This window comes from Lepisosteus platostomus, chromosome 7, assembly GCF_059453375.1.
Source record: "Lepisosteus platostomus isolate fLepPlt1 chromosome 7, fLepPlt1.hap1, whole genome shotgun sequence".
Lineage (NCBI taxonomy): Eukaryota > Metazoa > Chordata > Actinopteri > Semionotiformes > Lepisosteidae > Lepisosteus > Lepisosteus platostomus.
This window is the reverse complement of record NC_142617.1, coordinates 63,095,104-63,119,636: the sequence shown is the minus strand read 5'-3', so window position 1 is coordinate 63,119,636 and position 24,533 is coordinate 63,095,104. Positions and strand designations below refer to the sequence as shown.

General features: G+C 43.1%; 1 protein-coding gene across 8 annotated transcripts in view; it reads right to left on the bottom strand.

Moving 5' to 3' along the window:
* The window catches only part of LOC148659455 (neogenin-like), a 201,614-nt gene that overhangs the window by 102,279 nt on the left and 74,802 nt on the right, over positions 1-24,533 (bottom strand). For all 8 annotated transcript variants that reach the window (XM_088641695.1, XM_088641697.1, XM_088641698.1 and 5 more), the window contains exon 2: positions 19,566-19,883. In XM_088641695.1, coding sequence (XP_088497821.1) covers positions 19,566-19,883 — 318 coding nt within the window. The remainder of the gene's footprint in view (positions 1-19,565; positions 19,884-24,533) is intronic.

The window sequence follows — 24,533 nt, the reverse complement described above, 5'->3', positions numbered from 1 at the left end:
ACTGAATACTCCACACTCTCTGTGGATAAAGGGCACTCTCTGGCATGATCTACAATCATTCTACTAAGCCACTTCACTATTTAGAAGAATAAATCAAAACTAAATTAAATTCAATCAATCTGTCTAGACAAAATGACTTGCACATTGGCAGAAGAGTGTGGTAATACCACTCTTCCTATTGACAGAGTGGCATTATAATTTTGATATTCAAACAGCACGCGAGAGAAGAGCACAGTGGGGAAAGTGGACCGAGCTATTGTTTGATTTTCGAGAGATACTTTTAGCCTTCAAATTGTTGCAGGGTGAATAAGGGAAAGGTACAGCCCCTGGTAACCATGGAAACCACAGCATCCGGATCATGGATGTCAAATCTCCAGAGTGGGTTCGGTACTGAGGCCACCCAGGACTCAACTGCTGTTTTTAGAGCAAAACAAAAAAACACATTTCCGTATATACATGTATATAAATATGGCTGCATGTATACAGGCAAGCAAGATTTAAAACTATCAAGGTTAGTCTTAATATGTACGTATGTTAAAGGCCTGTTTGGTTTTAAAAGGATTTAAAAGTTTCAGGATACACAAGACATGTTACAAAATGGCACACGGGCAGTTGTTTCACAGTTAAATAACTATTCCTAACTGGTTACTTTGAAAAAATCATTTTCAAATACAATTTTTTGAGAAACCTGAGATTTTTGAGGAAGTATTCTAGAGATAGTGTTCTTCAAAAGGCCTTAGTGAATCATCAACCACCCCCCTCTACCACCCCCCTCCTGAATTGCTTGGGTTCCATGTGGCCCAAATTAGATTTCAAATATGTATATAGAATTCTTCTAGCATGTTTGATTCCTGATGAAAATGTATTTACTTCATCTCCCAAAGAGCACACAGATGGATTCCACTATTCATGTTCATTAAGTAACTAATGACATTGTTGCCATTTTATCAGAGAAAAAATGCTAACATCAACAGGACATATAACAGCTGTTTTTCCTTTCAAATGCTGGCTATGTTGTTATTCTTTGTTTTTTTATAAAGATAATTGTAAGTGTACTCCTTGCTTGGTAATCTTATTTCACTCTGGCATGAATCTTTAGTTGTTCAGTGATGGACTCCCTCATTAGAGAAATCATTTTCAAACAAAGACACTCTCCCTTCCATCAGGTGGTGTAATTATCCATTATGGCAAGAAATTGCTTAATGTTTTAGCCGGAAACATGAGGGATCTACATGTCTGATATACTGTTTAATAGTGCTGTGTATCTATAAATGTAACACTAAGGAGACCTGTTACAATAACACAAATTCCCTGGTACCCTGTCTGAACCTGCTGTGTTTATCAGACACCAAATACAGATTAATTTAAAAAGAAGATACATTTGTTGAATTCTGAAAAGGAAACAAAATGAACATGAACGTTTTCTTCAGCCTCTTTCTGCTGACTGAGGTCGATTATTTTACGCTCTGCTGATATCTCTCGGTGTAAGTGAAGAGTTAAGTCTCCATGTTCAGCCCCTACAAGACGGCAGCAGTATCCTCCTGCAGTGAAGACAAGTGTAGTGTGATTGACCACATCACATATACCATCTCCCCACCGCCATGGAAATGACATTTTCATTAAAGACAATTGAGATGCACCTAAAACAATGCTGACTGAATTAGGCTTAATCGCGTTAATGTCTTTTTTATTCCGTGGAACTTGGCTCATTCTTTGCCCATTTACGCTCTGACCTTCTCTAGAGGTCGTTGCCATGGAGATAGCAGCACCCTAGGCGCTGCTATCCCATTACAAAGCTCTGATAAATGTGGTGGCGGGGCCATATATACCTCTCTTATCTGGGTGTGAGGTAGCAACTCTCCAGCATTCAACAGCACAGAGCAGCTACAGTCCCAGCCAGGATGAGACACGGAGCCCAGTGCCCACTCAGGAAGGCATGGTGAATCAAAGACACACAGCACAACCACTAATGAAGTCTGTGTTCAATGTGAGCAAGTTTGCCTTTCCTAGTTCTTTAATCAGCACGTTTAAAACAAACAGCCTTCCCCAGCAGCTCAAATCGCAGCCAGACAAATGAATACACCCGAGCCACATAGATGATAGATAGGTTGATAAATGCACAAGAATAACTGATTACTTTCTCTTGCTGTGCACTTCCAGATTTCTGTCGCTGCCTATTGTGGGGCTGCCTGAGCCTTATCAGGAATCGAGTACATCTGCAGATCCTATCTGCCTCTCTGTTTATACTCTGGCTGTGCCAGGAAGCTAAGAGAGGACTGAGAAAATGTTAACATGCTAGCATAAAAATTGGGCCACTGCTGCCTCAGGCCACTGTAAACCTGCCTTGTCGCTGGATTTTTTCATTTCTTATAACAAATCATTTAAAACACACTAATAAGAGGTAGCACAATGACTGTATGGCTGTTTTAGTATAACTCTAAAAAACAGAACACTACACTGTTTAAAGATTCCTGAGTAAGAAGCTGGACCCATACTACTGCTAAATTAACAAGAGACACTGTACTGGACTGGCTACACAATGGCAACAAAATCATAATTTAACACCTCAACACGCCTTATTGTACTCTCCTTTGTTCCAAATAGTTAAAAGGACAGTTCCAACCGTGGTGCTGGGAAAGCAAGACCTAGAGCCTATCTGTGACAGTGATTAAATTCTCAGAGAGTCAGTAAGAGTCGCAGTGTTGAAGCAGACTGCAATCTAGCGCAGGTCTTTGAGCCAGGGGCCGTGTTCAGAACTACAGCTGCTTTCCCTCATTTCTGCTGCAGTCCACAGCAGACAGGAAAAAACTGTGGAGCACCGGGCCAGAAAATCACAAATGCAACTGAAAAGGCACCAACCTTGTCACTTAGAAAACATGTTCACTACCGACCACTGACTCACTACTGTCTTCTTGTAAACAGTCCTTATTTGCACTTTCACAACAACATGCTTTAGACCTCAGATACTGTACGTACTGTAGCAACCTGGCCATTTACAATTTGGACAATTTAGACCAGGATTCTCCAACTCTATTCCTGGACATCTCTAGTTTAAAGACAAAAGTCTAATGCCTTTATTATTAAAAGATTCCTTATGCTATTAAAGAGCATGTATCATAAATTATTCAGGCATAAAACTCACAGGAAAAAAAACATTCTGAAACGTCCAGTTTTTTTAAGCATTAAACATTCCACTATCTCTCACACTTCCCACCTAAATCAGCACAGACAATCTTGATTTTTCAAAGCCAAATGTGATTACATGTGGAGGTGAGAGAAACAGCTATCTCTGAAGCACACAAATATTTTGGTAGTTTTCAGATACAATATTGCTCTTCATCACTTTAAAAGATAAATAATAAGAATACACACAACTCCATAGTTGAGCCACATTGGCTCTCTGAGCCAGAACACAACATGTTAAGAAGACGAGAGAACAGCTCTGGAGCTCTCTGGATCCCTGTCCAATGCAGGATTTACCTGCCATAAGCCTGGATCCCCTGGGTACAGTGTCTGCAGCAGGGACTTGAACCCACAACCCACTGGTAATGAGACCAGAGACAAACCCACTATACTGCGCTGTACCAACACACAACTGGCAAGAGGAGAAAGCATGAGGCCCCCCTTTGGAAGGATGGGGTACCAAGAAGAACATGAGAAGGTCTTGCAACCAAGACAAAGCCATTTGACTATCTTGCTCATGTGGTTTCTAGTTGGTGAGGCATCCAGCGATTTTCTCCAGCCACTTCTTGAAAGGACCTGGAGAATCCAGTCACTCTAAAGAAGGAAGAGAGGACACATCTTTTGATGACAAATGAAGAGGGAGAATAAAAGACTTGTCTCTCCCAGGCAGCCTAAATGAACCGTGACCACATGAGCTTCTAAATTGCCAGGTTACTCAGAAGTCACCAGGCTGTGCAAGGCAAACAAACAGGCAGAATGATACATACTAGGCTTTTTGTATTTTTTGAAATATACTGTTCACACTGGCAAAATAAATAAAATTTGAAAAATGAAAAACACAACCCCAGGCATGAATAGACTAGGTGTTTGGTTTCTGTGACTGCCTGCCTATCCGACAGTGTGCACAGAAACAACATTCTCGAGCAATTTCACACACTGCTCAAACGTGCAACCAAACCCTGCAAATTAATTAAAGCACAAGAAAGGGGGAGGAAGACAAGCAAAGGCAAAAATAAAAAGGAGATAAGATAAGGAGACCAAAACAAGTACATAACAAGAGAAGGAAGGTTAGGAGACAGAGAGAGAGATACGTGTTTCAAAGCAAACTACTCCAAAGTGGCATAGGGGGCAAAGTGTACGACATCATTAAATCAATGTATTCAGAGAGCAAATGTGCAGTGAAAATTGGAAACAAAAGGACTAAATTCTTCACCCAAGGCCGCGGGGTGAGACAGGGCTGCAGCCTGAGCCCAACACTGTTCAATATCTATATCAATGAATTAGCAGGAATGTTGGAGCAGTCTGCAGCTCCTGGTCTTACACTACACGACACAGAAATCAAGTTCCTGCTCTACGCAGATGACCTGGTCCTGCTGTCGCCCACAGAACAGGGGCTGCAGCAGAACCTGGCACTGCTGGAGCAGTACTGTCAGACCTGGGCACTGACAGTCAATCTGGACAAGACCAGAGTTATGGTTTTCCAGAAGAAAGCCAGACCTCAGGGAAACAGGTACAAATTCACACTGAACAACAACACATTGGAGCACACATCCAGCTACACATATCTCGGTCTCACCATCAGCTCTTCCGGGAGTTTTGACCTGGCAGTGAAGGCACTGAGGGAGAAGGCACTCAGGGCTTTCTACGCAATAAGAAGGAGGCTCTTCAACATCAACCCACCAACAAGAATCTGGCTCCAAATATTTGAAAGTGTAATCCAACCCATTGCCCTATACGGCAGTGAAGTTTGGGGTCCCCTCACAGACCAGGATTACACCCAATGGGACAAACACCCCACAGAAACTCTGCACATGGAGATCTGTAGAATCATCCTCCGTGTGCAGAGAAAAACTCCTAACAACGGGTGCAGGGCCGAATTAGGCCAGTACCCACTATTGATAAACATACAGAAAAGAATATTAAAGTATTGGCTACACCTAAAAAACAGCGACCAAAATTCCTACCACCACAAAGCCCTGCTGAGCCAAGAGCTGAGCCCAAAACAGAGCCCCCTGAGCCAGCTGGTCCTGAGGCTCACCGACCTGAGCCACACCAACACTAACCAGCCTCAGGACAGCACTGCTAGAGCACCACAACCCAGACTCAACCACATCACAGCACAGATCAAACAGCAATATCTCACACACTGGGACACACACACACAAACACAACATAAACTGGAATGCTACAGAACCTTAAACAGACAATACACACTAGCTGAATATTTGACCAAAATAAAAAATAACAAACAGAAACAGACCCTGACGAAGTACAGGCTCAGTGACCACAACCTGGCCATAGAAACTGGGCGACACAGGCAGACCTGGCTGCCCAGAGAGGACAGGCTGTGCTCCCACTGCCAGCAGGGAGAAATAGAGACAGAGGTGCACTTCCTACTGCACTGTGACAGATACTCTGGGATTAGAGAAACATTCTTCCCGAAATTCAGAAATCTAATCCCAGAGTTCCCACACCTGCCAAAACCACAACAGGTCCCAATCCTACTGGGAGAGGGAGGAGGGAACTCAGTTGATCTGGCAGCCCAGTATGTGATCTCCTGTCACAGCCTGAGGAACAGTGAGTCCGTCTCCCAATAATGCTCCAGCTGCCTACAGTATGTCAATATTATATAATATGTCTTTGTTGTAAATGTCTGTAACATGTCTGTAGATTTTATTTTACTTCTATTTTTTGTTTTGTTCTATGTTAATTTTATTATTTTTATTTGCTTTGGCAACACTGATTGTACCCATCGGTCATGCTAATAAAGCACCTTGAATTGAATTGAATTGAGATACTAAACAGTTTCAATGTGCCTCTACAGCTCATCTTTGACTGCAGACAAGCATCAAATAAATCTGTGAATGAACAACCTCCACAGAACACACAGAGAAAGGTGACAGCCTGTGGTTAATCAGTAAGCCAGTGACAAACCACACAGTAAGTCTCTTCCTTCTCTGTAATTGAAAAACAGACTGACATTTTGCTTTCTCCTCTGCAGATGAATACGAGCTGGTTCTGACATCCTGTGAGAGTGATAGGAAATACGATATAGGGAGTTGTCTTAGGCAGGTATGAAATGGGACACTGATTATATCGAAGCTGTTAGGACTGTACAAACTGTCAGCCAGCAGGTGTATTATCATTGCCTGTATAGTATTATCTACAATATACACAACAATGTCATTTGCACCTCTGATTTACAACCCTTGCTTCTGGTTTGTGTATTTAAGCATCAGTATAGAACAGGTATGGACTGCATTCTAATCAAGCACGGATTTGTGCATCTGTGCAAAGACAGACCGTGACGTGCAGATGTTTCATTTCTAGCTGCTGGGGCAGATGTGCTATACATGGCTCTGTGAGAAGAGACCCCATGAACCATTAATCACTGCTCTAGTCTTCCCCCCGGGTGCAGTGAGCCACTCAGCAGGTAACACTGTGAGTAAACATCATGTTTCAATATAGCCTTTGAAAGGCAGTGACGATAAGTTCAATGGCTTGTCCTGGCAGCCTGGACCAGAGGGGCAGGGAGACCCCCTCAGTGCCCTGGTCACTCTCTCCTCCAGGTTCCTTCTTCTGTCCCACTAGAACTGAAGACCAACAGTGCACAACCCACTCAAGCACACGCAGGCTCATTCTACACAAGTGAACGACTGAACCCTGTCTATGAAATAGCACTGCTGCAGCTGCAGTGAAATTGCAAAGCTGTTTTCTTTTTTTTTTAGCAGCTTCATATATATAAATGGATTAATAGGTTGGGGTCTTTGGAAGCGGACCTGGAAATAACAGCAAACTAAAGAATACATAATATTCCTCCTCTCCTCTGCTGCTCTTGGCATGATTCAGCTGCACCACGCCAGCTGTAAGAAAGCTAAACACACTTGGAAGAGACACTTGAAAGTGAGCGTAAGGAATGTTTGACCAAATCTGAGGGGAGCTCCTCCGAGGTTCTGCTGCGCTCATATCTCACGTTTATTATTTATCAAAATACTGAGACACGGTCTACGCAATCTTAAAACAAACCGCAGATGTGTACGCACGGGTTTACTTTAAGGCCCCGGTCCTTACCAACTACATCTTTTTCGTTTTCCCCATGAACATTATAGAAACAGGGTAGAAGCCAAGGCTGCTTGGAGGAAAGTGACCACGAAGCTGAAAGCAGAGGCTCAGCCCTGCTGTAGTGCTCTGTGAAGCTCAGTGGCAAAGACAGATATTTTTGTCTTCAAAAGCCAGATGCCTTTTGCCTTCTCAGCCATCCTCCCCCCCCCCCCACTCCAGAAGAGAGCATCTAGCTAGAGAAGCCTGGATTTGAACCGATGAGGGGATCTGGGACACCAATGGCAGGGTGTGTCCCCTCACACCTCAAAACTGAGCCTCTGATCAGCCCTCATGCTGGCAAGCAGAGGCTGGACTTCTGAGAGCAGAGAGCCTTCATCCTGCACTCGTGAGCCCGATTCCACCTTCCCCACACCCCCCCCGCCCGACATCTCCACTCTCCTCTCTCAGCTCTGTCAGGGCCTCAGCTCCAATCACAGCTCAGCGCAGAGAGGAGACCTGCGCCCTCCCTGGGGCCCTTGCACCGAGAGTTCAGGGCGGCCCAGAGAAACGAGGACACTTTCCACTTCTCCTTCTCACTCTCTCTCTCTCTCCCTTCAACCCGACACTTCTGCCATCGAAGTGAAACAAGGAAAACAAGCCGATACAGGCGCAGACCTAATCCCTTGAAAGTTCTCCATAAATAACCCGCAATGTTATATTTCTTTCGTTGAACGTGGAAACACGTTTTTCCAAGTTTTTTTTATCCACCTCACTGCTCATCTGGAAGCAGCTTCTTGTTACACAAGAGGGGTGTCTTTGCGTTTCTTTCCTTCTGACTGTCGCAATGTCAGGAGCTGAAGTTCAGCCAAGACAGGCAGCACCAATAAAACACACCGCCCCCAGCGCAAACTGGTTCCCCTTACTAAAAGATAAATCCATTGAGCTGGTTGGAACCAAAGTGCCTCAAATAATAAATAATAAATACACAGAAATTCCCCAAGCGGGTTTATTCCGCTTGCTTCTTTTTTTTTTTTTAATAAAGTGGGCTACATCCCCACTGACTATATAATAGTAATTCATAGATTTCAGCATGCTGTGCATTAACATGGAGACTTTTTTTCAAATAAAATTCACACTTCTGTCTACCCTTGGGAGATGATATATGTCTCACAGGTGTATTGTAACATGGAAAATTAAACAACCCCTAAGAAGCAAATGGCAATATTAACAATTTAAATATTAACAAGTAAGAACTAAAGACCATTCACTCACAGTAACTGCTGCCTCTGCATTTTCAACACAGTCCCTTTACAGATACTCAACTTAAAATGCCCTACGTACGTTTATGGTTGTAAGATCAGGTTTTCCTTTGTCTAGTTTCTTTCCTTCTGGTTTTAAGCAAGGGCTTTAAAATTGAACTTTGAACTGGATAGTGTCTAACAAAACTGAGTCTGTGACCTGGGATGCTAGATCCAAGATGGCAGATCCAGAAATCCTTAGCCACTGCTCTTGGATAACCATGGCAACAGACTCAGGAAGGCAAGAAAACAGGCCTGGACTTTACAGAAATTCCTCACAATCCATCATAATTAATGTACCACAAACTAAATGTCAGGAGATGGGAGGTGGGGTTAACTGCTGTACCCCAAAGGTTTATTTTCTCCCACTGGGAGTTGTTGTTTTACCTCTCCTCTGTGCGCAGTGTTCAACTGATGCTGTATATAGTTACAACTGCTATGGAAATGTGTCAAGCACTCTGCGGTAAAGCATCGTAAAGGGCACTATATAGATTGATTGACCGAGTTATGTAGAAGACTGAGAGGCAGTGGGTTTTCAGGCCAGGACTGTGGTGAGCAAGATAATTCATAAGCAAATACTGGGACTACTCAAGCATTAGGCCAGTATTTGGCCTTTTCTTGGTAATACATTCTCAAACACAAAATACATTTTAATTTTTTTGATGGATGATTTCAGTTGCAAGCCAACCTGCACTGTTTAATAAATCTGTGTGGGTCAGTAGGGAACGATCGACTGCATTTTTCCTGAAGGCTAAAATCTGCGCACACAAATGTGCAAATGTTTTAATAATAAAAAAGCGACTCTGTTGTGAGCATCTAGAGAAAGGGAACTTGGGGAAAAGGGTAAGATTAACAACTCTAAGGCAACGGGATAAAAAAATTTCCAAAAGCAACAAGAAGTTGGAGGTCACACCCGCATGCACGGTGCTTGAAACTAATTTTGAAATGTTGACAGAAAAGGAATTATAATCACAAAGCAACTCCTGAGACACTTCGTGCTGCCAAACTAAAAAAACCCTCATGAATGCAGAGCGAATATAATTTCTTCATTTGAAAGGCAATCAGTGCCACCGGCTTCAGAGAAGATGCTTAAGAGAGGGAGCACATTATATAAATATACATATCAACTTGGAATTAGACTGGAACAATACCCTTAAGATACAGTAAAATACATATTCTAATCCACAGGTCAAATAAGGAGACACTGAAGAAAGTGCACCTCTTCAGCAAACTTCTAATCAGGGTCTTCAAACACCATAAAAAGGAACAGACAACTTTAACCCTAATCCTACATCAGCACAGATAAAAGGACCACAAGGAAATTAAAAAGTATGGAGATAAGGAAAAAGGAAATGCTTCTCAACACAAAGGTGGTAATTGTATAATTGGTGCAGCAAGTTGTTAATTGTGTCAGATGTGGCTGAAGATGCTTATCTGGACCACACACTGCAAGCACGTGGTCCCCAGCAAACAAGGTTTTGATAATTTAATGGCAGTCCGACTCTGACGTGTTCGGCTTACTGCACTTTAACCCTATGCTAAAATCCAATGGCACTGTGCATACAGTATATATTGCAGGATCTGATCTAACTTTTTTAGTTTTAAATTGATTTTGCACCAGAGACCCTTTGCTGAATGACAATGACTGTAACACATACCTCACCCAGCTATCAACTCTTCAATTATGTGGACTTGCTTAGTGCACTGTTGAAGGCAGATGCGTCTAAAGTCTCAGTTAATCTTGCAAAAATAGTGGCAACTAAAGTCAAAATGTAGAAACTTTATTACCTGCTTTTTGTTCAGACCTATGTTTCCATTTTGCCAAGCAAGTCTGGGCTTTGTTACAACAAAGTGCAACATTTTCAAAATGTTAGAATTATAAAATTGAAAAAACAACCACAAACCCATTACAGCCCTAAAGACGAGGGAAATAGTCTTCTGTTATTTGCAGGGTATATAGTACATTACAATATTTAGTACTATACAACTGTACAAGTATCTATCAGGAGCTTATTCAATCAATCACTTTCAATCAATTTCCTGTTATCCCCCCTTTAAAGTTGCATGTCTTACAATGTCTTTTTTTTTACTTTAATGGGCGACTGCAGCAAATGTAGCCTCAGAAATGCTTCTGACACCTTACTGTTAAGAAATTAGATCAGCACTGGCCACAAGGAAGGCTTAAGTTTGCAGCAGATCTCCAGTTATTGACGCTCATTCTGCTGTAAACAAAGTTATTTCAGGCTAGATGGGTCATGAAAAATAAAGAGCCAAGAAACAATAGCAAGAAAGTAATGACAATAAGGTGCCCCCCACGATTCTATTTTTTGTTACAGAGATGTGTTCAAAGACATTTAGAGATCAATGATCCCTTCATTAATATTCTGTTTTACAGAAAAAGAACCAATGGCTCTGAGTGACAGGTCATTCTATCGCCCACAGGCCTTCAGGGTCTTTGCAGGAAAAGTGGAGACTGTAGTTTTTAATTACAAATGTAGAATGTATAGAAACTATAAAAAGAACAATGATCAGACAGCAGTTTACAAAAAGGGAGTTTACAGAAGAAGGAATAAGCCAGAGTACTGGAGCTATTTCTGCTCAGCTGAAATGTGGGTGTGGGTTTTCCTCAGAGGCCTGAAGGTGTCCTTTTAACTCTGTGTTTTCTAGGTGAATCACTTGATTTTGAAGAGAGATATCCCTCAGGCCCATGAGCACTTCAAAAGCGCAGTCTTCGCTTTGTGTTAAAAGGTTCTAAAGAACACAGACAACTTTGAAAACAGTAGCATTTTGGAGGGACGCACTCGTGGATGCTCTCGAGTGCATTACCAGAGAGATGAGAACGAACAGCCCGGCTGTTCTGAAATACCCCCCTCCACCACCCTGGACCTTTCAAAAAACACCACGACAAACTACGAGAGGAGTAAAAAAAGAATAAAAGGCACACGGGGTGTTAAATAAAGAGCAGACAACGCTTACGGTGTCATATCAGCTCTGTTATGCAGATGGAGCTGCAGAGAATCACCTTTGTGGTGAAGCAGATGGTTCTCTCATGTCACATAACTGAAGATGCCCAGTGGCTTCACTGAAAACTGATCCCAGAGCCTGCAATTCCTTGACAGATCAGAAAAACACCGAGGCTCACTGCCGACTACTTTTCCCACATGCACCCGATAACAGACAGAAACTAAAGGAGGTCCAGGCTTTAGGTTTGAAAAACCTGAACATTAAAGTGCTGTGTTTTTAGTTAAGCAGAAAAGTCAGATAATTATTTTTCCATTTTCACAAATATGGGAGGTGGGAGGTGTCTGGAAGTTGAATCAATTTATAGCCACCAACATCCAGTTTAAAGGTCAATGTCAAACCGTCCTCTACACCTGCTCGATCCTCCTTGAACTTCTCAAGCAATGCAAACATGTTTTACCTTGTGCATGAAAAGAGAAAAAGCGGCTCAAATCCCAAAAAGCCCGGCACTTCACAAAAAGGGCTGCTTTGAAAGAAACTTTCAGGAGGTAGTAAAGAATCTCCTTTGTTCTTATATTGTAATGCCACATCTAAAAAAGGAATCTCTAGGTCCTGCAAAAAATTTACCTTTGAGTTTGAATCTGGGAGCATCTGTTGTCAGGAGCAAATATTTACACCCTGCTTGTAAAATAGCAGAGAAGCCCACAGTATCTGGTTTCACATTTACTTCTCTTCCATTAGTTACGTTTGTTTTAACTGCAGGGGCCAAGAAAAAGTCAAATGAAAGAGACAGCAAAGCAGTGTAAGGAGCCAAGGCATAAGGGTTTCATTGCAATTGATAAATACACTGAACTGAACAGAAGGTTTCCACAGCACAGAGGTCTGGTTCTGCCCCAACTTCCCCCAGTGCTTGCTAGACACCCCTGAAGCCGAATCAGATGAGGATATGACCCTTCCCAGCCTCTCAATCACCATGTAAGGAAGGGTGAGTTCAGAAACCGAGTGCCAACTAAGAAAAGCCGAACCTTTCCTTCCCTAAAGACCAAGGAGAGGACGGAGGATGGAGTGATTCTAGTGGACAGAGTGGAAACAGAAAGAGAGCCAGAGGTACAAGGAATGAGGTTACAGTGTGTAGGAGAACACGAGAAAGATGAATGAAAGGGGAGGTTCCAAAGTTTTCAAATACATAGGAGGAGTTGCAAGGGAGCATAGACAGCGAAGACAGAATAAAGAATTAAAAAAGACAGGGAATGAAGAGGGATGGAGGATCTGCAAACAGTTCTAATAAAGCTATGAGGCTCACAGGTCAATTTCAATACCTGGCTTGAGAACAGAGCAAACCCTCATCGCATACAAGCTACAGGACCAGCCCAACAGTTCCTGAAAGTCCCTAATTTCAAACACTCCAGCATCTCATCTCTGCTCATAATTATGCAGAGAGGTTCTAAAGAGCTGGCATGCTTTTCCCTGCTCTTTTTATTACCTGTAATTAGAATACATCTTGGCTGGCTCACAAAAATGAAGCTGTTACTTGTCCAACACCACTGCATTTGTGTCAAAGAAAGTCATGATGCTGGACTGTACGCTGTTCATTTCACATTTTTTATGCTTAATCCGTAGATTAAACGGGCTGCCAGCTGGAAGCTAAATTCCACACGCATACAACCTGAATTCAGCTGCCGGTGCCTAAAATGTCTGAATTTCCAAGCCAGTTAAGCACCAGCAAAGCATTAAAACCACTAATTCTCATTCATCACTCCTCTCAGGTTCCTGGGTCTTGTTGTGTAAGCAACAATACTTATTGCAGTTTCTTGTTAAGGTTTCAGTGAACTGAGCAGCTTTGAAACTGTAGGAGCTCCAGTACACACTTGCATGTATTCCAAATGGAGCCCCTGTAAAGATATCCAACAGAACTTGATGGGACTAAACACATGGATGAATGAGTTGTATATATGTACAGATTGCCCAAATAAACACAGAGATTCCTGGGCCTGGCGTATTGTCAGAAGTTGGTATAACAGAAATGTGGGTGTTTGAGTTTGTAGATTACTTTATGTTTCTTTTCAACACAGGGCAGCGCTGAGGTCTTTGAAATGGTATGTCAACAGCACACAGGAGAAGAATGACAGGCTCATCAATCGTTCTCAAAACGAAGATGGTGCTGACAGAAATGAACCTTAAAGATGGAAGAGGAGTTGGAAATGTTTAGCCTCACACAACGTTGATCCTCAAGATAATGCTGTTCAGCTTCTATATATATAATTCACCTGTCATCACACAGATCATGAGCCTGTCATGATGCTCCTGTTTTGTTTCCTTTAGGACCATTGTCAATATGCTGCAATTGAATAAACTGTACTGTCTAACTGAATTTACTTAAATAAAAAATTGTTATATAATAAGAAGAAACATTGTTCTTATCTACAGATTTTTGGGGGGCTATTTACAGTTTGGTACATATAATGGATCTTTGGTCAAACGCAGGAAAAGATGTGGTGATATTTCTTTTTTCCTATTGCATTTTTCATTTCAAGAACTCCGTGGGATAAATCATGTAAACAAAAAAAAGGCAAAGAGAAATTGGCCACCCTGAAGTTACAATAAAGTTAAACTTTTCATTAACTGATTACAAAACAAATGCTTGGCTTGCACACTTGCAATTTTAAGCAATTTATAAAAAAATAAAATGGTCTTGAGGATTTACTCAATGGAGGGAACTATAGATGTCAAAGTCAAATCCAGTGCTTCATTTCATTAACAGAAACCACATGGTTAAAAATGCAGGACTCTGGGCTGTATTTAGTAAAAATGTATGTACTATTATTTGCACAGAAGGAAACACATTTGAGATGGTACAACTTCTCAGAACGAACATGCTGAGTTAACACCACAAAACCTGTTCAGTTGATCAAAAAAACGTTTCAAAGCAAACTTACAATGGTGTCTACATCACACCCCTCTAATTTGTCTGGCATCACGCCTTCTGTTACTACAGCACAAACAGCTCCCTTGTCACTCGTGCTCTTCCTTCTGATCCTTCACATGGGCCAAGCAACACGACAGCAACCTCTGTCCCCACCAATGGGCGCAGGCACATGTGCAGTGTGTAAACTCGTCTAAGGCAAGCTGTTCTCAGACACGCACATCCACACACAGAGACTCACGGGCAGACCTGCACGTGCCCGCAAAGCACAAAGCACTAATCCCGCCGGAGTTCCCAGTCACAGCGGTCTGTCAGTCTGGGAAGCACAGATACAGTTTCGCTGGGAGGGAGGCCTGCTGTGCGCTCCACAGGCTCCGCAATCATCGGAAAGGCCTGGGATTCGGGAGAAAGGAATTTCAAATTGAGGATGATGGGAAACGGCCTTGGGGGGAGGGGGGCTGCAGCTTTAGCAAGGACATCTTGATTCAATAAGGTGGAAAAGCTGTTCATGTCAGAGAGGTTCCTTTGTTTCACTGCATTTTATTTTAGTTTTATCATCGCTTAATGAAACACAAAGCAGCTTTATGCAACTCTTACCTGCCCCCTTCACATTTTCAAAGTGTCCAATTCGCCCCCCCCCCCCACATCTACTTAGCTCAGTGTGTCAATCTTGCTTTACCTGACAGGTCTAATCAAAGAACACCGTCATGCGTTCGAGCCCACACCTGCATATCTGAACATGACTGCTTCCTCTTCAAATAATCAAGTTTAGCATTTCAAAGCAGGGACACATGCAATCTGCTGCTCAAATCCATTAACTGTGAGAGTGCAACGCAACACAGCCTAAAGCATGCTGGGATTAGCATGGATTTTGCCAAGCTTTATTTTACTGTACTTTTCAAATGTTGATGCCTTATACATGTATATAGTTTGAGATTCTACCTAAAACCAGGAAAGGGTGTTGTATTAAATCACAAAAAGACTGATTAGTAGGGAAGATGGAGACAACATGTTGAACATGTACGTCCCGCTCAGCAGGGGTCACTGTGGTGCACTTGGAGGGCAGCAGCCCCAGCTGGGTCGCTGCAGTGTCCTGACTGACACCCGCAGGCCACACCGATGCCGTGCCTTCACAAAAACGTCAGGTAACCACTTTATTTCTGTCGGGAAAACATATCTAGATGCTCCTTTTTCTTTTTTTAAAGGAAAAAGACGCAGCCCTAAAACTTCAGGAAGTCAGTCTGGCGGCCGCGAGCACAGACTGGAAACGCGAGTGGTTGGGGAGCTCTTGGCGGATCGCTGGGAAACAGCGGTGCAGTCGGGGGGGGCAGCCAGCAGCAGCCAGGGAGATTGATCAGTGTTAACGAGGGTGGATGTAGGAGTTTAACCTCTGGATCTGGGAAGAGAAGAAACAGGTAGGAGGCTCAACGGCAAGCGAGTGCTGGCTTGCAATACCTTTCGGGGAATTTAAAAACAAAATCCTGCGGAAGGACAAAATCCACTGAATAAATAATTCCAGACAGACTGTAAAATAGCTGAGTTCTTTGACGGTTAACAGAAAATGAGGACGGTCTGACTATCTTCCAAAGAGATTAATTACTGAAAGCACGGAAAATGAAAAACCTTGGATTGACAAACAGCAGGCACATAAACAGCCTTCCAACATTATGTGAAATGAATGCTTTCTGAATCAAACTTTTTTTTTACTGCATTCCTTTTAAAACAAAAAAAGAAGTATTGCTTTTAGTTTAACTTGGCACAGGTTTCCTTAGTTTTTCAGTAACTGAAGACATTTAGTCAGAAATCAGATGAAAGAAAAAACTTTGGAAATGTAGCTACCAGTCTAGGTGGTGTTAAACCGCTAAAGCTGATGAGAAGATTGCTTTCTTATATTAGTAATTATTTGGGGAAAAAAAACAATCACTAGCTAAAAATACATATATACGGCCTTGGCTCTTCCCTCAGGCCAGTAATGCATAATTGAAACAATCAAGTTGTCGGAGAGCAGAGCTCTAATGAAAATCGACCACAGGGCCAGTCTCCCGGTCATTTCTTCCAGATCAGGTACACCTGGGCTGTTGAACTGCAATGCACACCTCAACCGCCCCTAAGGGTTAAGTTCAAAGAGTATCAAGCAGGCCAGAGACAGAATACTCGTTACCGAAGTCTCACACTCTGCCCTATCGCTTAATAGAAACGGCACCTGAATACAAATGGCGCAGGAGAGAGATAATCCCCCTCTCCATAAATTCATCTGTCCTCGCCTCCTCCTGCGCCAAACAAACAGATGGGGGGAAAGGAAAAGAGGGCCTTCATTAGTAAAAGGAGGAGCTCTGCCGCCTTGTTTCTCTCTGCGGGAGGAAGGCGGTGGGGTGGGGGGCTTGGCGAGAAAGGGGATACGCTTTCACTCATCAATCACAAATATTACACATCAATTTGTCGGCATGCTGCGCTTTCTATCCCTCAACATCTCGGAGGTCGCACCGAGCAGCAATTTCCAGCACATTTGGAATGTAATGGCCCTCTCCAAGCCGGCACAATTAACCTCTTTATTACCCAGCTGCTGACGGGCTGGGAAGACGGATAATTGTCTTGCAGATCTCTGCTCCTCTGAGGGTTTGGGAAAAGGGTGCAATGCAATTCTCTCACCTGCAGGTCCACGGATCGACTTCATGTAGTCGTCTCATCCGTAACTGCAAACCCTCTCCCATCGAGAGAACAGGAATTCCTAAGGCACACGTGGATCTCCCTACCTCTGTTAGACAAATTCCAGTTTCTTTTAGAACAGCATCGTTTGAAGCAATGTGCAAGAGAAACAGCAGGCATTTGCCTTTCTCATAGTGTTAATCTTCTTTTGTACGGGCAGTTCACTTATTTACAGCAGTATGGTATGGCACTTAAGACTGCAGTAAATCTTTTTCTCTGTTACAGATGCTGGCAAGCACAGAAGACAAAGAATATGACATTATACAAAACGAATTATATAAGGCTTTTCCCAATACCCAGTAACCTAAAAAATACCTATGTAAAAGTGTGGCATTTCACACTCGGAAGAGTCCCCAGATTAGGAAAGTAAGTCTGTGTCAAAGGTGCAGTGGGAGTTGCAGAGTTTTTGGATGACTAAGGTCATGCGATTCTCTCCCCTCTCATTTCTCAGACTCAGAGTTTGCATTTTACGCCAAGCGAGGTGGCTGCCAAGCGTGCAGAGCCGATTCAAACAAGCAAGAGCACGCAGGGACCAGTCTCATTTTCACATCATCCTGCCAGTCTGCAGCTCTCTCCAGGGGGAGCGAGGGAGTACAGAAGACAGTTATTAGAATGAACTCTCCAGGGTTAAGCTCAGTGGATTGGCACAGTGCACAAACAAAAAACTAGCTTGCTGTGCAATTTTCAATCTGTAAAAGAAGTTTTCTGGACTCCTTCCATTACTTCAAGATAGTCACAAAGGACTCTAAAAAGGAAAATGTTTCTGACCTTAGACAGCGAGGCTAGAAGTCAGGAATCCCGGAACCACATTCTGCACTGTGTACGGAGTCTAACCGTTTTCTTAAAACGTATCAGTAATGACTTGTTGGACCCACCCGTCTGGAATAGCCAACTGCTGGTCTTACTTGCAGCTGTGACTGCACACAGGGGAGGATGTGGGATTGCAGGCACACTCCTGTGACACACCCACCTTCAAGCCACTCGTCCACATGCCACAGGCTGCCCAGTCCGGCACCCGCTGCAGGGCACAGGTGTCTCTAGCTGACAGCACGAGAGCCTGAAAGAGCCTGGGTGGCCACAGGGGTCACTGTGAGCCAGGAGAGCCTCAAACGACTCATCCCACCCTACCCTTGTGCAAGCTTGGTCATTCAGCTGGCCAGACAACCCAGGCTCGAACCTGTGCTCACAGAGCTCAACCCGTGTGTGAGTGAGCACCTTTATCAGGTGACACAACCAAGAGAACTCAGTCAAAAGGTTTTTAAGCAACCAACACATTTTCAACAGACGGCCAACCTCATCATGTTTGACTGATGTGAAAGCTGTTCACTGCTTTAACTGTGACATGGGGACAAGGCGCTTCTTTCAAAACTCATGGGTCCTGGCTCAGTTCTAGACTGGGGCGGCTGCTAAGCACAGTCTACAAGAATTCCTTGTGAACACTCGCAGCCTGATGGTAAATGAAATATTCCACATGACAGCCCAATGTATTCCAACCCCCCCCCTTTCATTGTAAAGCTGAGCCCATTAACACTGCAAACACCTAAAGGTAGAGCATTAGTTTAGCTGGGGCTGTCTGAGCTATACCGAAATTGCTTTGTAAATCAAAACTGTATTCCCCAAATACTCCAACAGCTAGCTGAACTCCAGGCTAAAATACTGGCCTCAAAAGCTTGTAAGCCCTCTCCTTAACAAAACCAAAACAAGGTCAAAACTATGCTGTAGGTTGGGGAATATTCTTCTAGTTGTATAAATCTTGAGGAAGTCAGCCAGCATTTGATGTTTTTCCAGTCAACATTAACTACAGTCAAACAATAACTCAAGTGGTACCTAATCCTTTCTGACAAGACACCCATCATGTCAAGGAGAAGAATCCCATCAGAAAATCTTTGCATAAGACAAAGAACGCTATTAACACAAGTATTCATTCTTCCATTCAGCAGTAGATTTTTATGGGAGTAGGGACCTTCCAGAGAAGGGTACAGACTTCAAAAAGTAAGTGGAGGTTTTTGCAGGAGGTAAATCCATTTCTGCTGCCGTCTACATCATAGATTAGCATAGCCAGAGAACACATACATAGCATGCTGGACTCTGATACCTCCTTTCTCCTTCATTTGATTCATATGGGTAGGGATATGAACCTATAACTTCTTAGACAGGCAGGAAAGTCTAGAGAGCACATGACCCATGAGCACTTGAATCAGACCCTGGTTCTTCACAGAGATACCCCTCCAAAATGCGGGTCCCTCCAACTCTTAACAGGCAGGACTGGAGCGTGTGAGGTTAAGCGCCCTTCCTCAAAGTACCACAGCAGCGTCCACAGTGGGGACAAAACCACAAAGAGCCCAAAGGCTTCCCCACGCTGCGGTGCTGCCCTTCGATACTGTTCAGGAGGCGGCGTGTTTATTTCAGGTCCAGCACTGGCGCCTCTCCCCTCCCAACCCAGCGGCTCTTACCTGCGACAGTGAGGCGCGCCGTCCGGCTGCTGATGGTGCCCAGGCTGTCCACGGAGGCCACGCACTGGTACACGCCCTCGTCCGGCTTGTTGTGCTTCGAGTGCACGACGCTGCCGACCAGCAGGGAGCCATCGGGCAGCAACTGGCGCCGGTCGTCGGAGGCCAGGTTGAGGAACGTCCCGTCCTTCTTCCACTCCAGCCGCACCGGGCCGTCGCTCTGGGCCGAGCAGTTGAGCAGGGCCGGGGAGCCGCGCACCGCCAGCGTGTCCGAGGGCTCCTCGGAGAACCAGAAGGGGGTGAAGTGCCTCGCGCCGGAGTCTGGTGGGGGGGGACGGGAGGAGAGAGAACAGGGTCAGCCTCGCTGGACCAGACGAGACGCAGCCCAGCCGGACCGGACCTCAGAGGAACCAGGCACAAATCGTCAACCGGCAGTCAAACCTGAACACCTTCCTCACTTCCTCCAAGCTCTGAAGAACCTCCTGAAACGGGTGCAGGCTAGAACCCGGGTTCTAGCTCAGAGCTCAAGCGCTAGACTTAATACGCTTCTCCAAAGAAGGACACAATAATTCCAGTTCATTGTGCCACAGCTCATCTCATTTTAAACACTGAAAGTCTAACAAAACTGAGCTGGCTAACAAAAAAAAAATAATTAACATCAGCCTTATAGTGATGCGACAGGGACAAAGCAAGAAAAGCCAGCAGTGAAACAAGCACTGTGAATTGTTTGGGCCACTTTTGCGTCCTGTGCTTAGCACAGATCCACTACAGAGCTACACAACCCATGAACCCCTGGGATGGCAGCAGGACCCCTGAGGGCGAGACTGCTGTGGAGCAGGAAGATCTCACCTGCCACTGGGCTCAAGAGACAAATTACCAGGAAGTCTAGAAATTTAAATCAAGAACTTTACCTCTAGCTATGAAGACCAGATCAAAACAAAAGTAAACATACATCCAAAAACGTACTGTTAGGTTCCAAAGCTTATGTTACATTTACAAGTATCCAGATAAAACAGATATCACTGTACTACAAAGTGCAGGGTGCTAGGAGTATCTTATAGAGAATTATAACTGATAACTCAGATATCAATTATAATGCAACTTGATGTAATGAGATCAAGGATTGATGTGTAAAGGTACGGTTTATTGAAAAATTATTTTTTTTAGATTAGGAAAACCCAACAGGAATGTCAGCAGCACAAACTGATATGGTAGACATGGCTAACGATCGCTTTCTCACTCAGTTTGTCAGAAAACCTACCAGAGGCAAGACCTGTATTGATCTGGTGCTTTCAAACAATTCAGGAGAGAATGAGGAAAACAGGTGAGGGGCCCATTATCGAGATCATAATATAGCACTCTTTTAAGCATATTTTGAAATTGTTCCAACAAGGATCTGCTATTTCAGGAAAATGGACTATGAAGGAATGAGACAGTTCAAAAGGGCAGCAGAATGCACCTGAATAGATCTGGAGTTGGTCAGAACAGTATGGCAACAGTCTAAAAAAAAAAATAGATAGATGTACAGGTGATAAAAGGGTAACAGAAATAAGAAAGAGGTAGAAATAAGCATTTGCAATGTAGGCTAAAACATTTTTTTTCAGTCTTAGAACAGCAAAATAACCTTCAAGTTCTTCAACAGTAAATTAAAAAAAAACTGCAAGCGGGATATATTTAAGGTAATATGTGGACTTGCATTAAGAACTGGTTAACGCGCTGGAGACAGATGGTGCAATTAAGGGGTGAATGCTCAAACTGGGATGAGGTTGTGGAATACCAAAGGGATCTTTATTAGGACCACTAATCTTCATGATTGAGATCATTTATACCATTATAATCTAGATTTTGGTATAGTTAGTTCACAGATGAAAACAGGACGGTAAGCAAACTCTGTCAAAGGTGTAAAAGACATTAGACCAAAGGACAGGCAGACATCATTCAGACAAGTGTACAGTGTTGCACAAAGGCAATCCAAAACTATAAATATGAATTTGGAAACGGAAATTGAAGATGCTACTTATGAGAAAGACTAAGGTATTTATGGATACATTTTCCTCTTCTAGATGCTGCGGGGAGACAATAACGTAAGGTAAACAACGCTGGGATACGGTTAAAAGCTAAGAATTTAAATCAAGGGATTTTATGCTAAAATCCAACAATGTATCAGTTAGACTGCAACCAGAATATTGCAATTTTTAACACTTGCTGCTGAACACTTCTAAGTCTCATCTCTACCCTAGACAGGCCTGCCACAGGCACCTGTATTAGTGGAGTAAGGACCACAGACAAACATTCATTTTCCTAAATAGATCTTATCTAAGCAAATAGCAGCATGAAGAGCCGAACTCAAAACTGGTCAACTAAAAGCCCAGCAAGCAACTGTACAGCACCCTTTCAACCACAGGGGCTGCATGATCAAAAGGCAGAGTCAAGAGTCACAAGCTGTCTGCCAGCAAAACTAAAGGCACAAGCAATCCAGGAGGCTACCAGTGTCCTTCAGTTTTCGCAACTCCTTTGCTCCAAGCTTCATAGGAACTCTGCAATATTGAAAGCGTTTTTAGCATTACTTCGGTATTCCTTCTCGAAAGCCACAGCTTTTCGGAGAGAAAGTGCAAGAAAAACATCTTCAAATCTTCACGACAGTATTCTACCATTAAGGACCTCTACCAAAACACTAAAGGACTGGCCCGAAAAAAAAACACTCATACAATCGGCAACAGTCACCGTGCCCTGTAGCACTTCACAGCATCACACTTCCCCAAGATCCCCCGGTCCTGTTCCCCCGCAAGGTTTGTGCTGATGTGGGTAAATCGTGTTCTGTCACTTCTGTCGCTCTCCGCGGAGACGCTGCTGGGGTGTCAGGCATGCTGTTGAACCAGAGGTCCGAACGCTCAGCTGCCGCAGGCTGGCTGTCTACCTGACCTGGACAGATCAGCGGAGACTGCCGGCTCACAACACTGCGGTAAAAAGCTATAAAACACGCTTGTGTCGGCTCTGGCGCACTATGTAGACTTCGGCCCTCTGGTGAAAGATAATGTGACTTATTGGGGAATGTTAAGCTGGCTTTAGCTTGCCTTGGATACAACCTTAACTCTGTAGACATTTCCTTTCAATACACTAAAGCAATGTGGATATGACAGATGGGAGATCGTGTTTCTCCAGTTTACAGAGCAAGCATCTCACCGGCTCTTCCACTCCATTGGAGCTTGAAGGCAACAAGAACTTCATTCATTAAGAGTATTTCTGTCATAAACCCATCAAACGCAGTAATATAAACTCAACGTTGAAGGCTGAGGCATTCAATAATATTCTTATTCTGCGTGTTAAACAAGTAAATAACACAGGAAAGGCTTGATGCTGTTATCTTTAAGCAGACTCCAAAAACTCTTGTAGTCATTTGCAACCGAATCAATAATGGCTTTGTCTTTGTAATCTGCACTGTCAGTTGGCAGGAAAATCTGAAATGCATATAGTCTGAAACCTCTGTATCTTTAAGCAGCTTTGGTAGAACAGAGGTACTGTTCAAAGGTAGCTGTAAGGGATTTCTCATTTCCGGTAGGCTATCAGGAAAGCTACATTTTTAATCATTACCATCTTTAGCAGCTCTCCAGCACAGGCATCAGGGAACAAGGTGCAGAGGTGCAGAGCTGCTGATTAGACAGCAGCCAAAATGTTGGGCCATCTGCTTTACTAATATTTAACATCCCACACCACCAGTGCACTGCAGCATGTCCAAGGACCAGGCTCCACATTACTGACCACCTTTCTGCAGGTCAAGCTGATGGCCTTTCCAGAAACAACACTACACAGATTCCACAGGAGAGCAGAGGATGCAGACTCAAATTGCAAATTAACAAAATTACAGTCCACCTGGAATTAATGCACAGATATGGACCACAAGCTGAAAAGCTCTGGCGTAGACCACTCTTAACTAAAAAACATCTACTGTAAAGATAACTTGGGATTGAATGAAATTTGTACAGTACAAAGCTCTGAAGCCCACTGGTGATTTACTGTGTTAATGGAACTTATATATTACTGGAAGCTAATGGAAAATAAACCAAGGACAAAATTTAACATAGAACCACTAGTAACACTTTCCAAATGCTGAAACAAGCAACAGTTGGGGAAAAAAAGGTGATAAAACTGTGGTTCAGAAGAAACTTTTTTAAATTTGTTCTCCTTTCGATATGTGTGCTTTGTGCGAGTCTGGTTATTGGCTCTTTCATCTACATTCTCAAGAAAAAAACTGTACCTTTCTGTCGTTGGGTATGAAGGTGGTGAGGATGGAGAAAGTAGGTATTTTGTTATGGCCTAAAGTAAGTGAATTATTTATCAGGGTCTAAACTTTCCAGAGGTTAAGAGTCAGATTGTCAAATACAAGTCTAGGCAATTAACACAAATATAGAGATAAAGGTAAAAGCAAATGTGACACTAATTACTTTTTGTGATTTCTCTTTTTATTTTAGAGATAGACCAGAAATAAGTTTCAACACAAGATCCCAAAGTTTCATGTGTTTATAAGACTGAAGGAAACTTTTTTTTTGTTCTCTAAACATTCTCTATAAAGCCTACATTTCTTCTGTCATTACAGGAACAAGACTATGATTAAATGCTTTAGGAGTGTAGAAGTATGCACACTTAAAAAGGGAACGGTTGTGTAGGCGCATACAGAAAAACATAAATACAAAACATGGCCACCAATGTAAGAAGCACCGAGTGTTGATGTTTTACTCCCATCCCTTTGACAGAAGGAATATGTCCTTTGACTGGCTTTAACATTTTCCACTGTGTGCTAGTTTGCCCAGACACACTAGATTCTTTGGTCAATTTTTCTCCTGCTGGGACACACTAATTATACACTCATCATTTTTTTTAGAGCAGAGGATGTTTAAAAAAAAAATTATGCAACCACGTTTACATGGTATAATACATAGCTCCTCTAAAATGTAACTATAGTAATTTCACTAT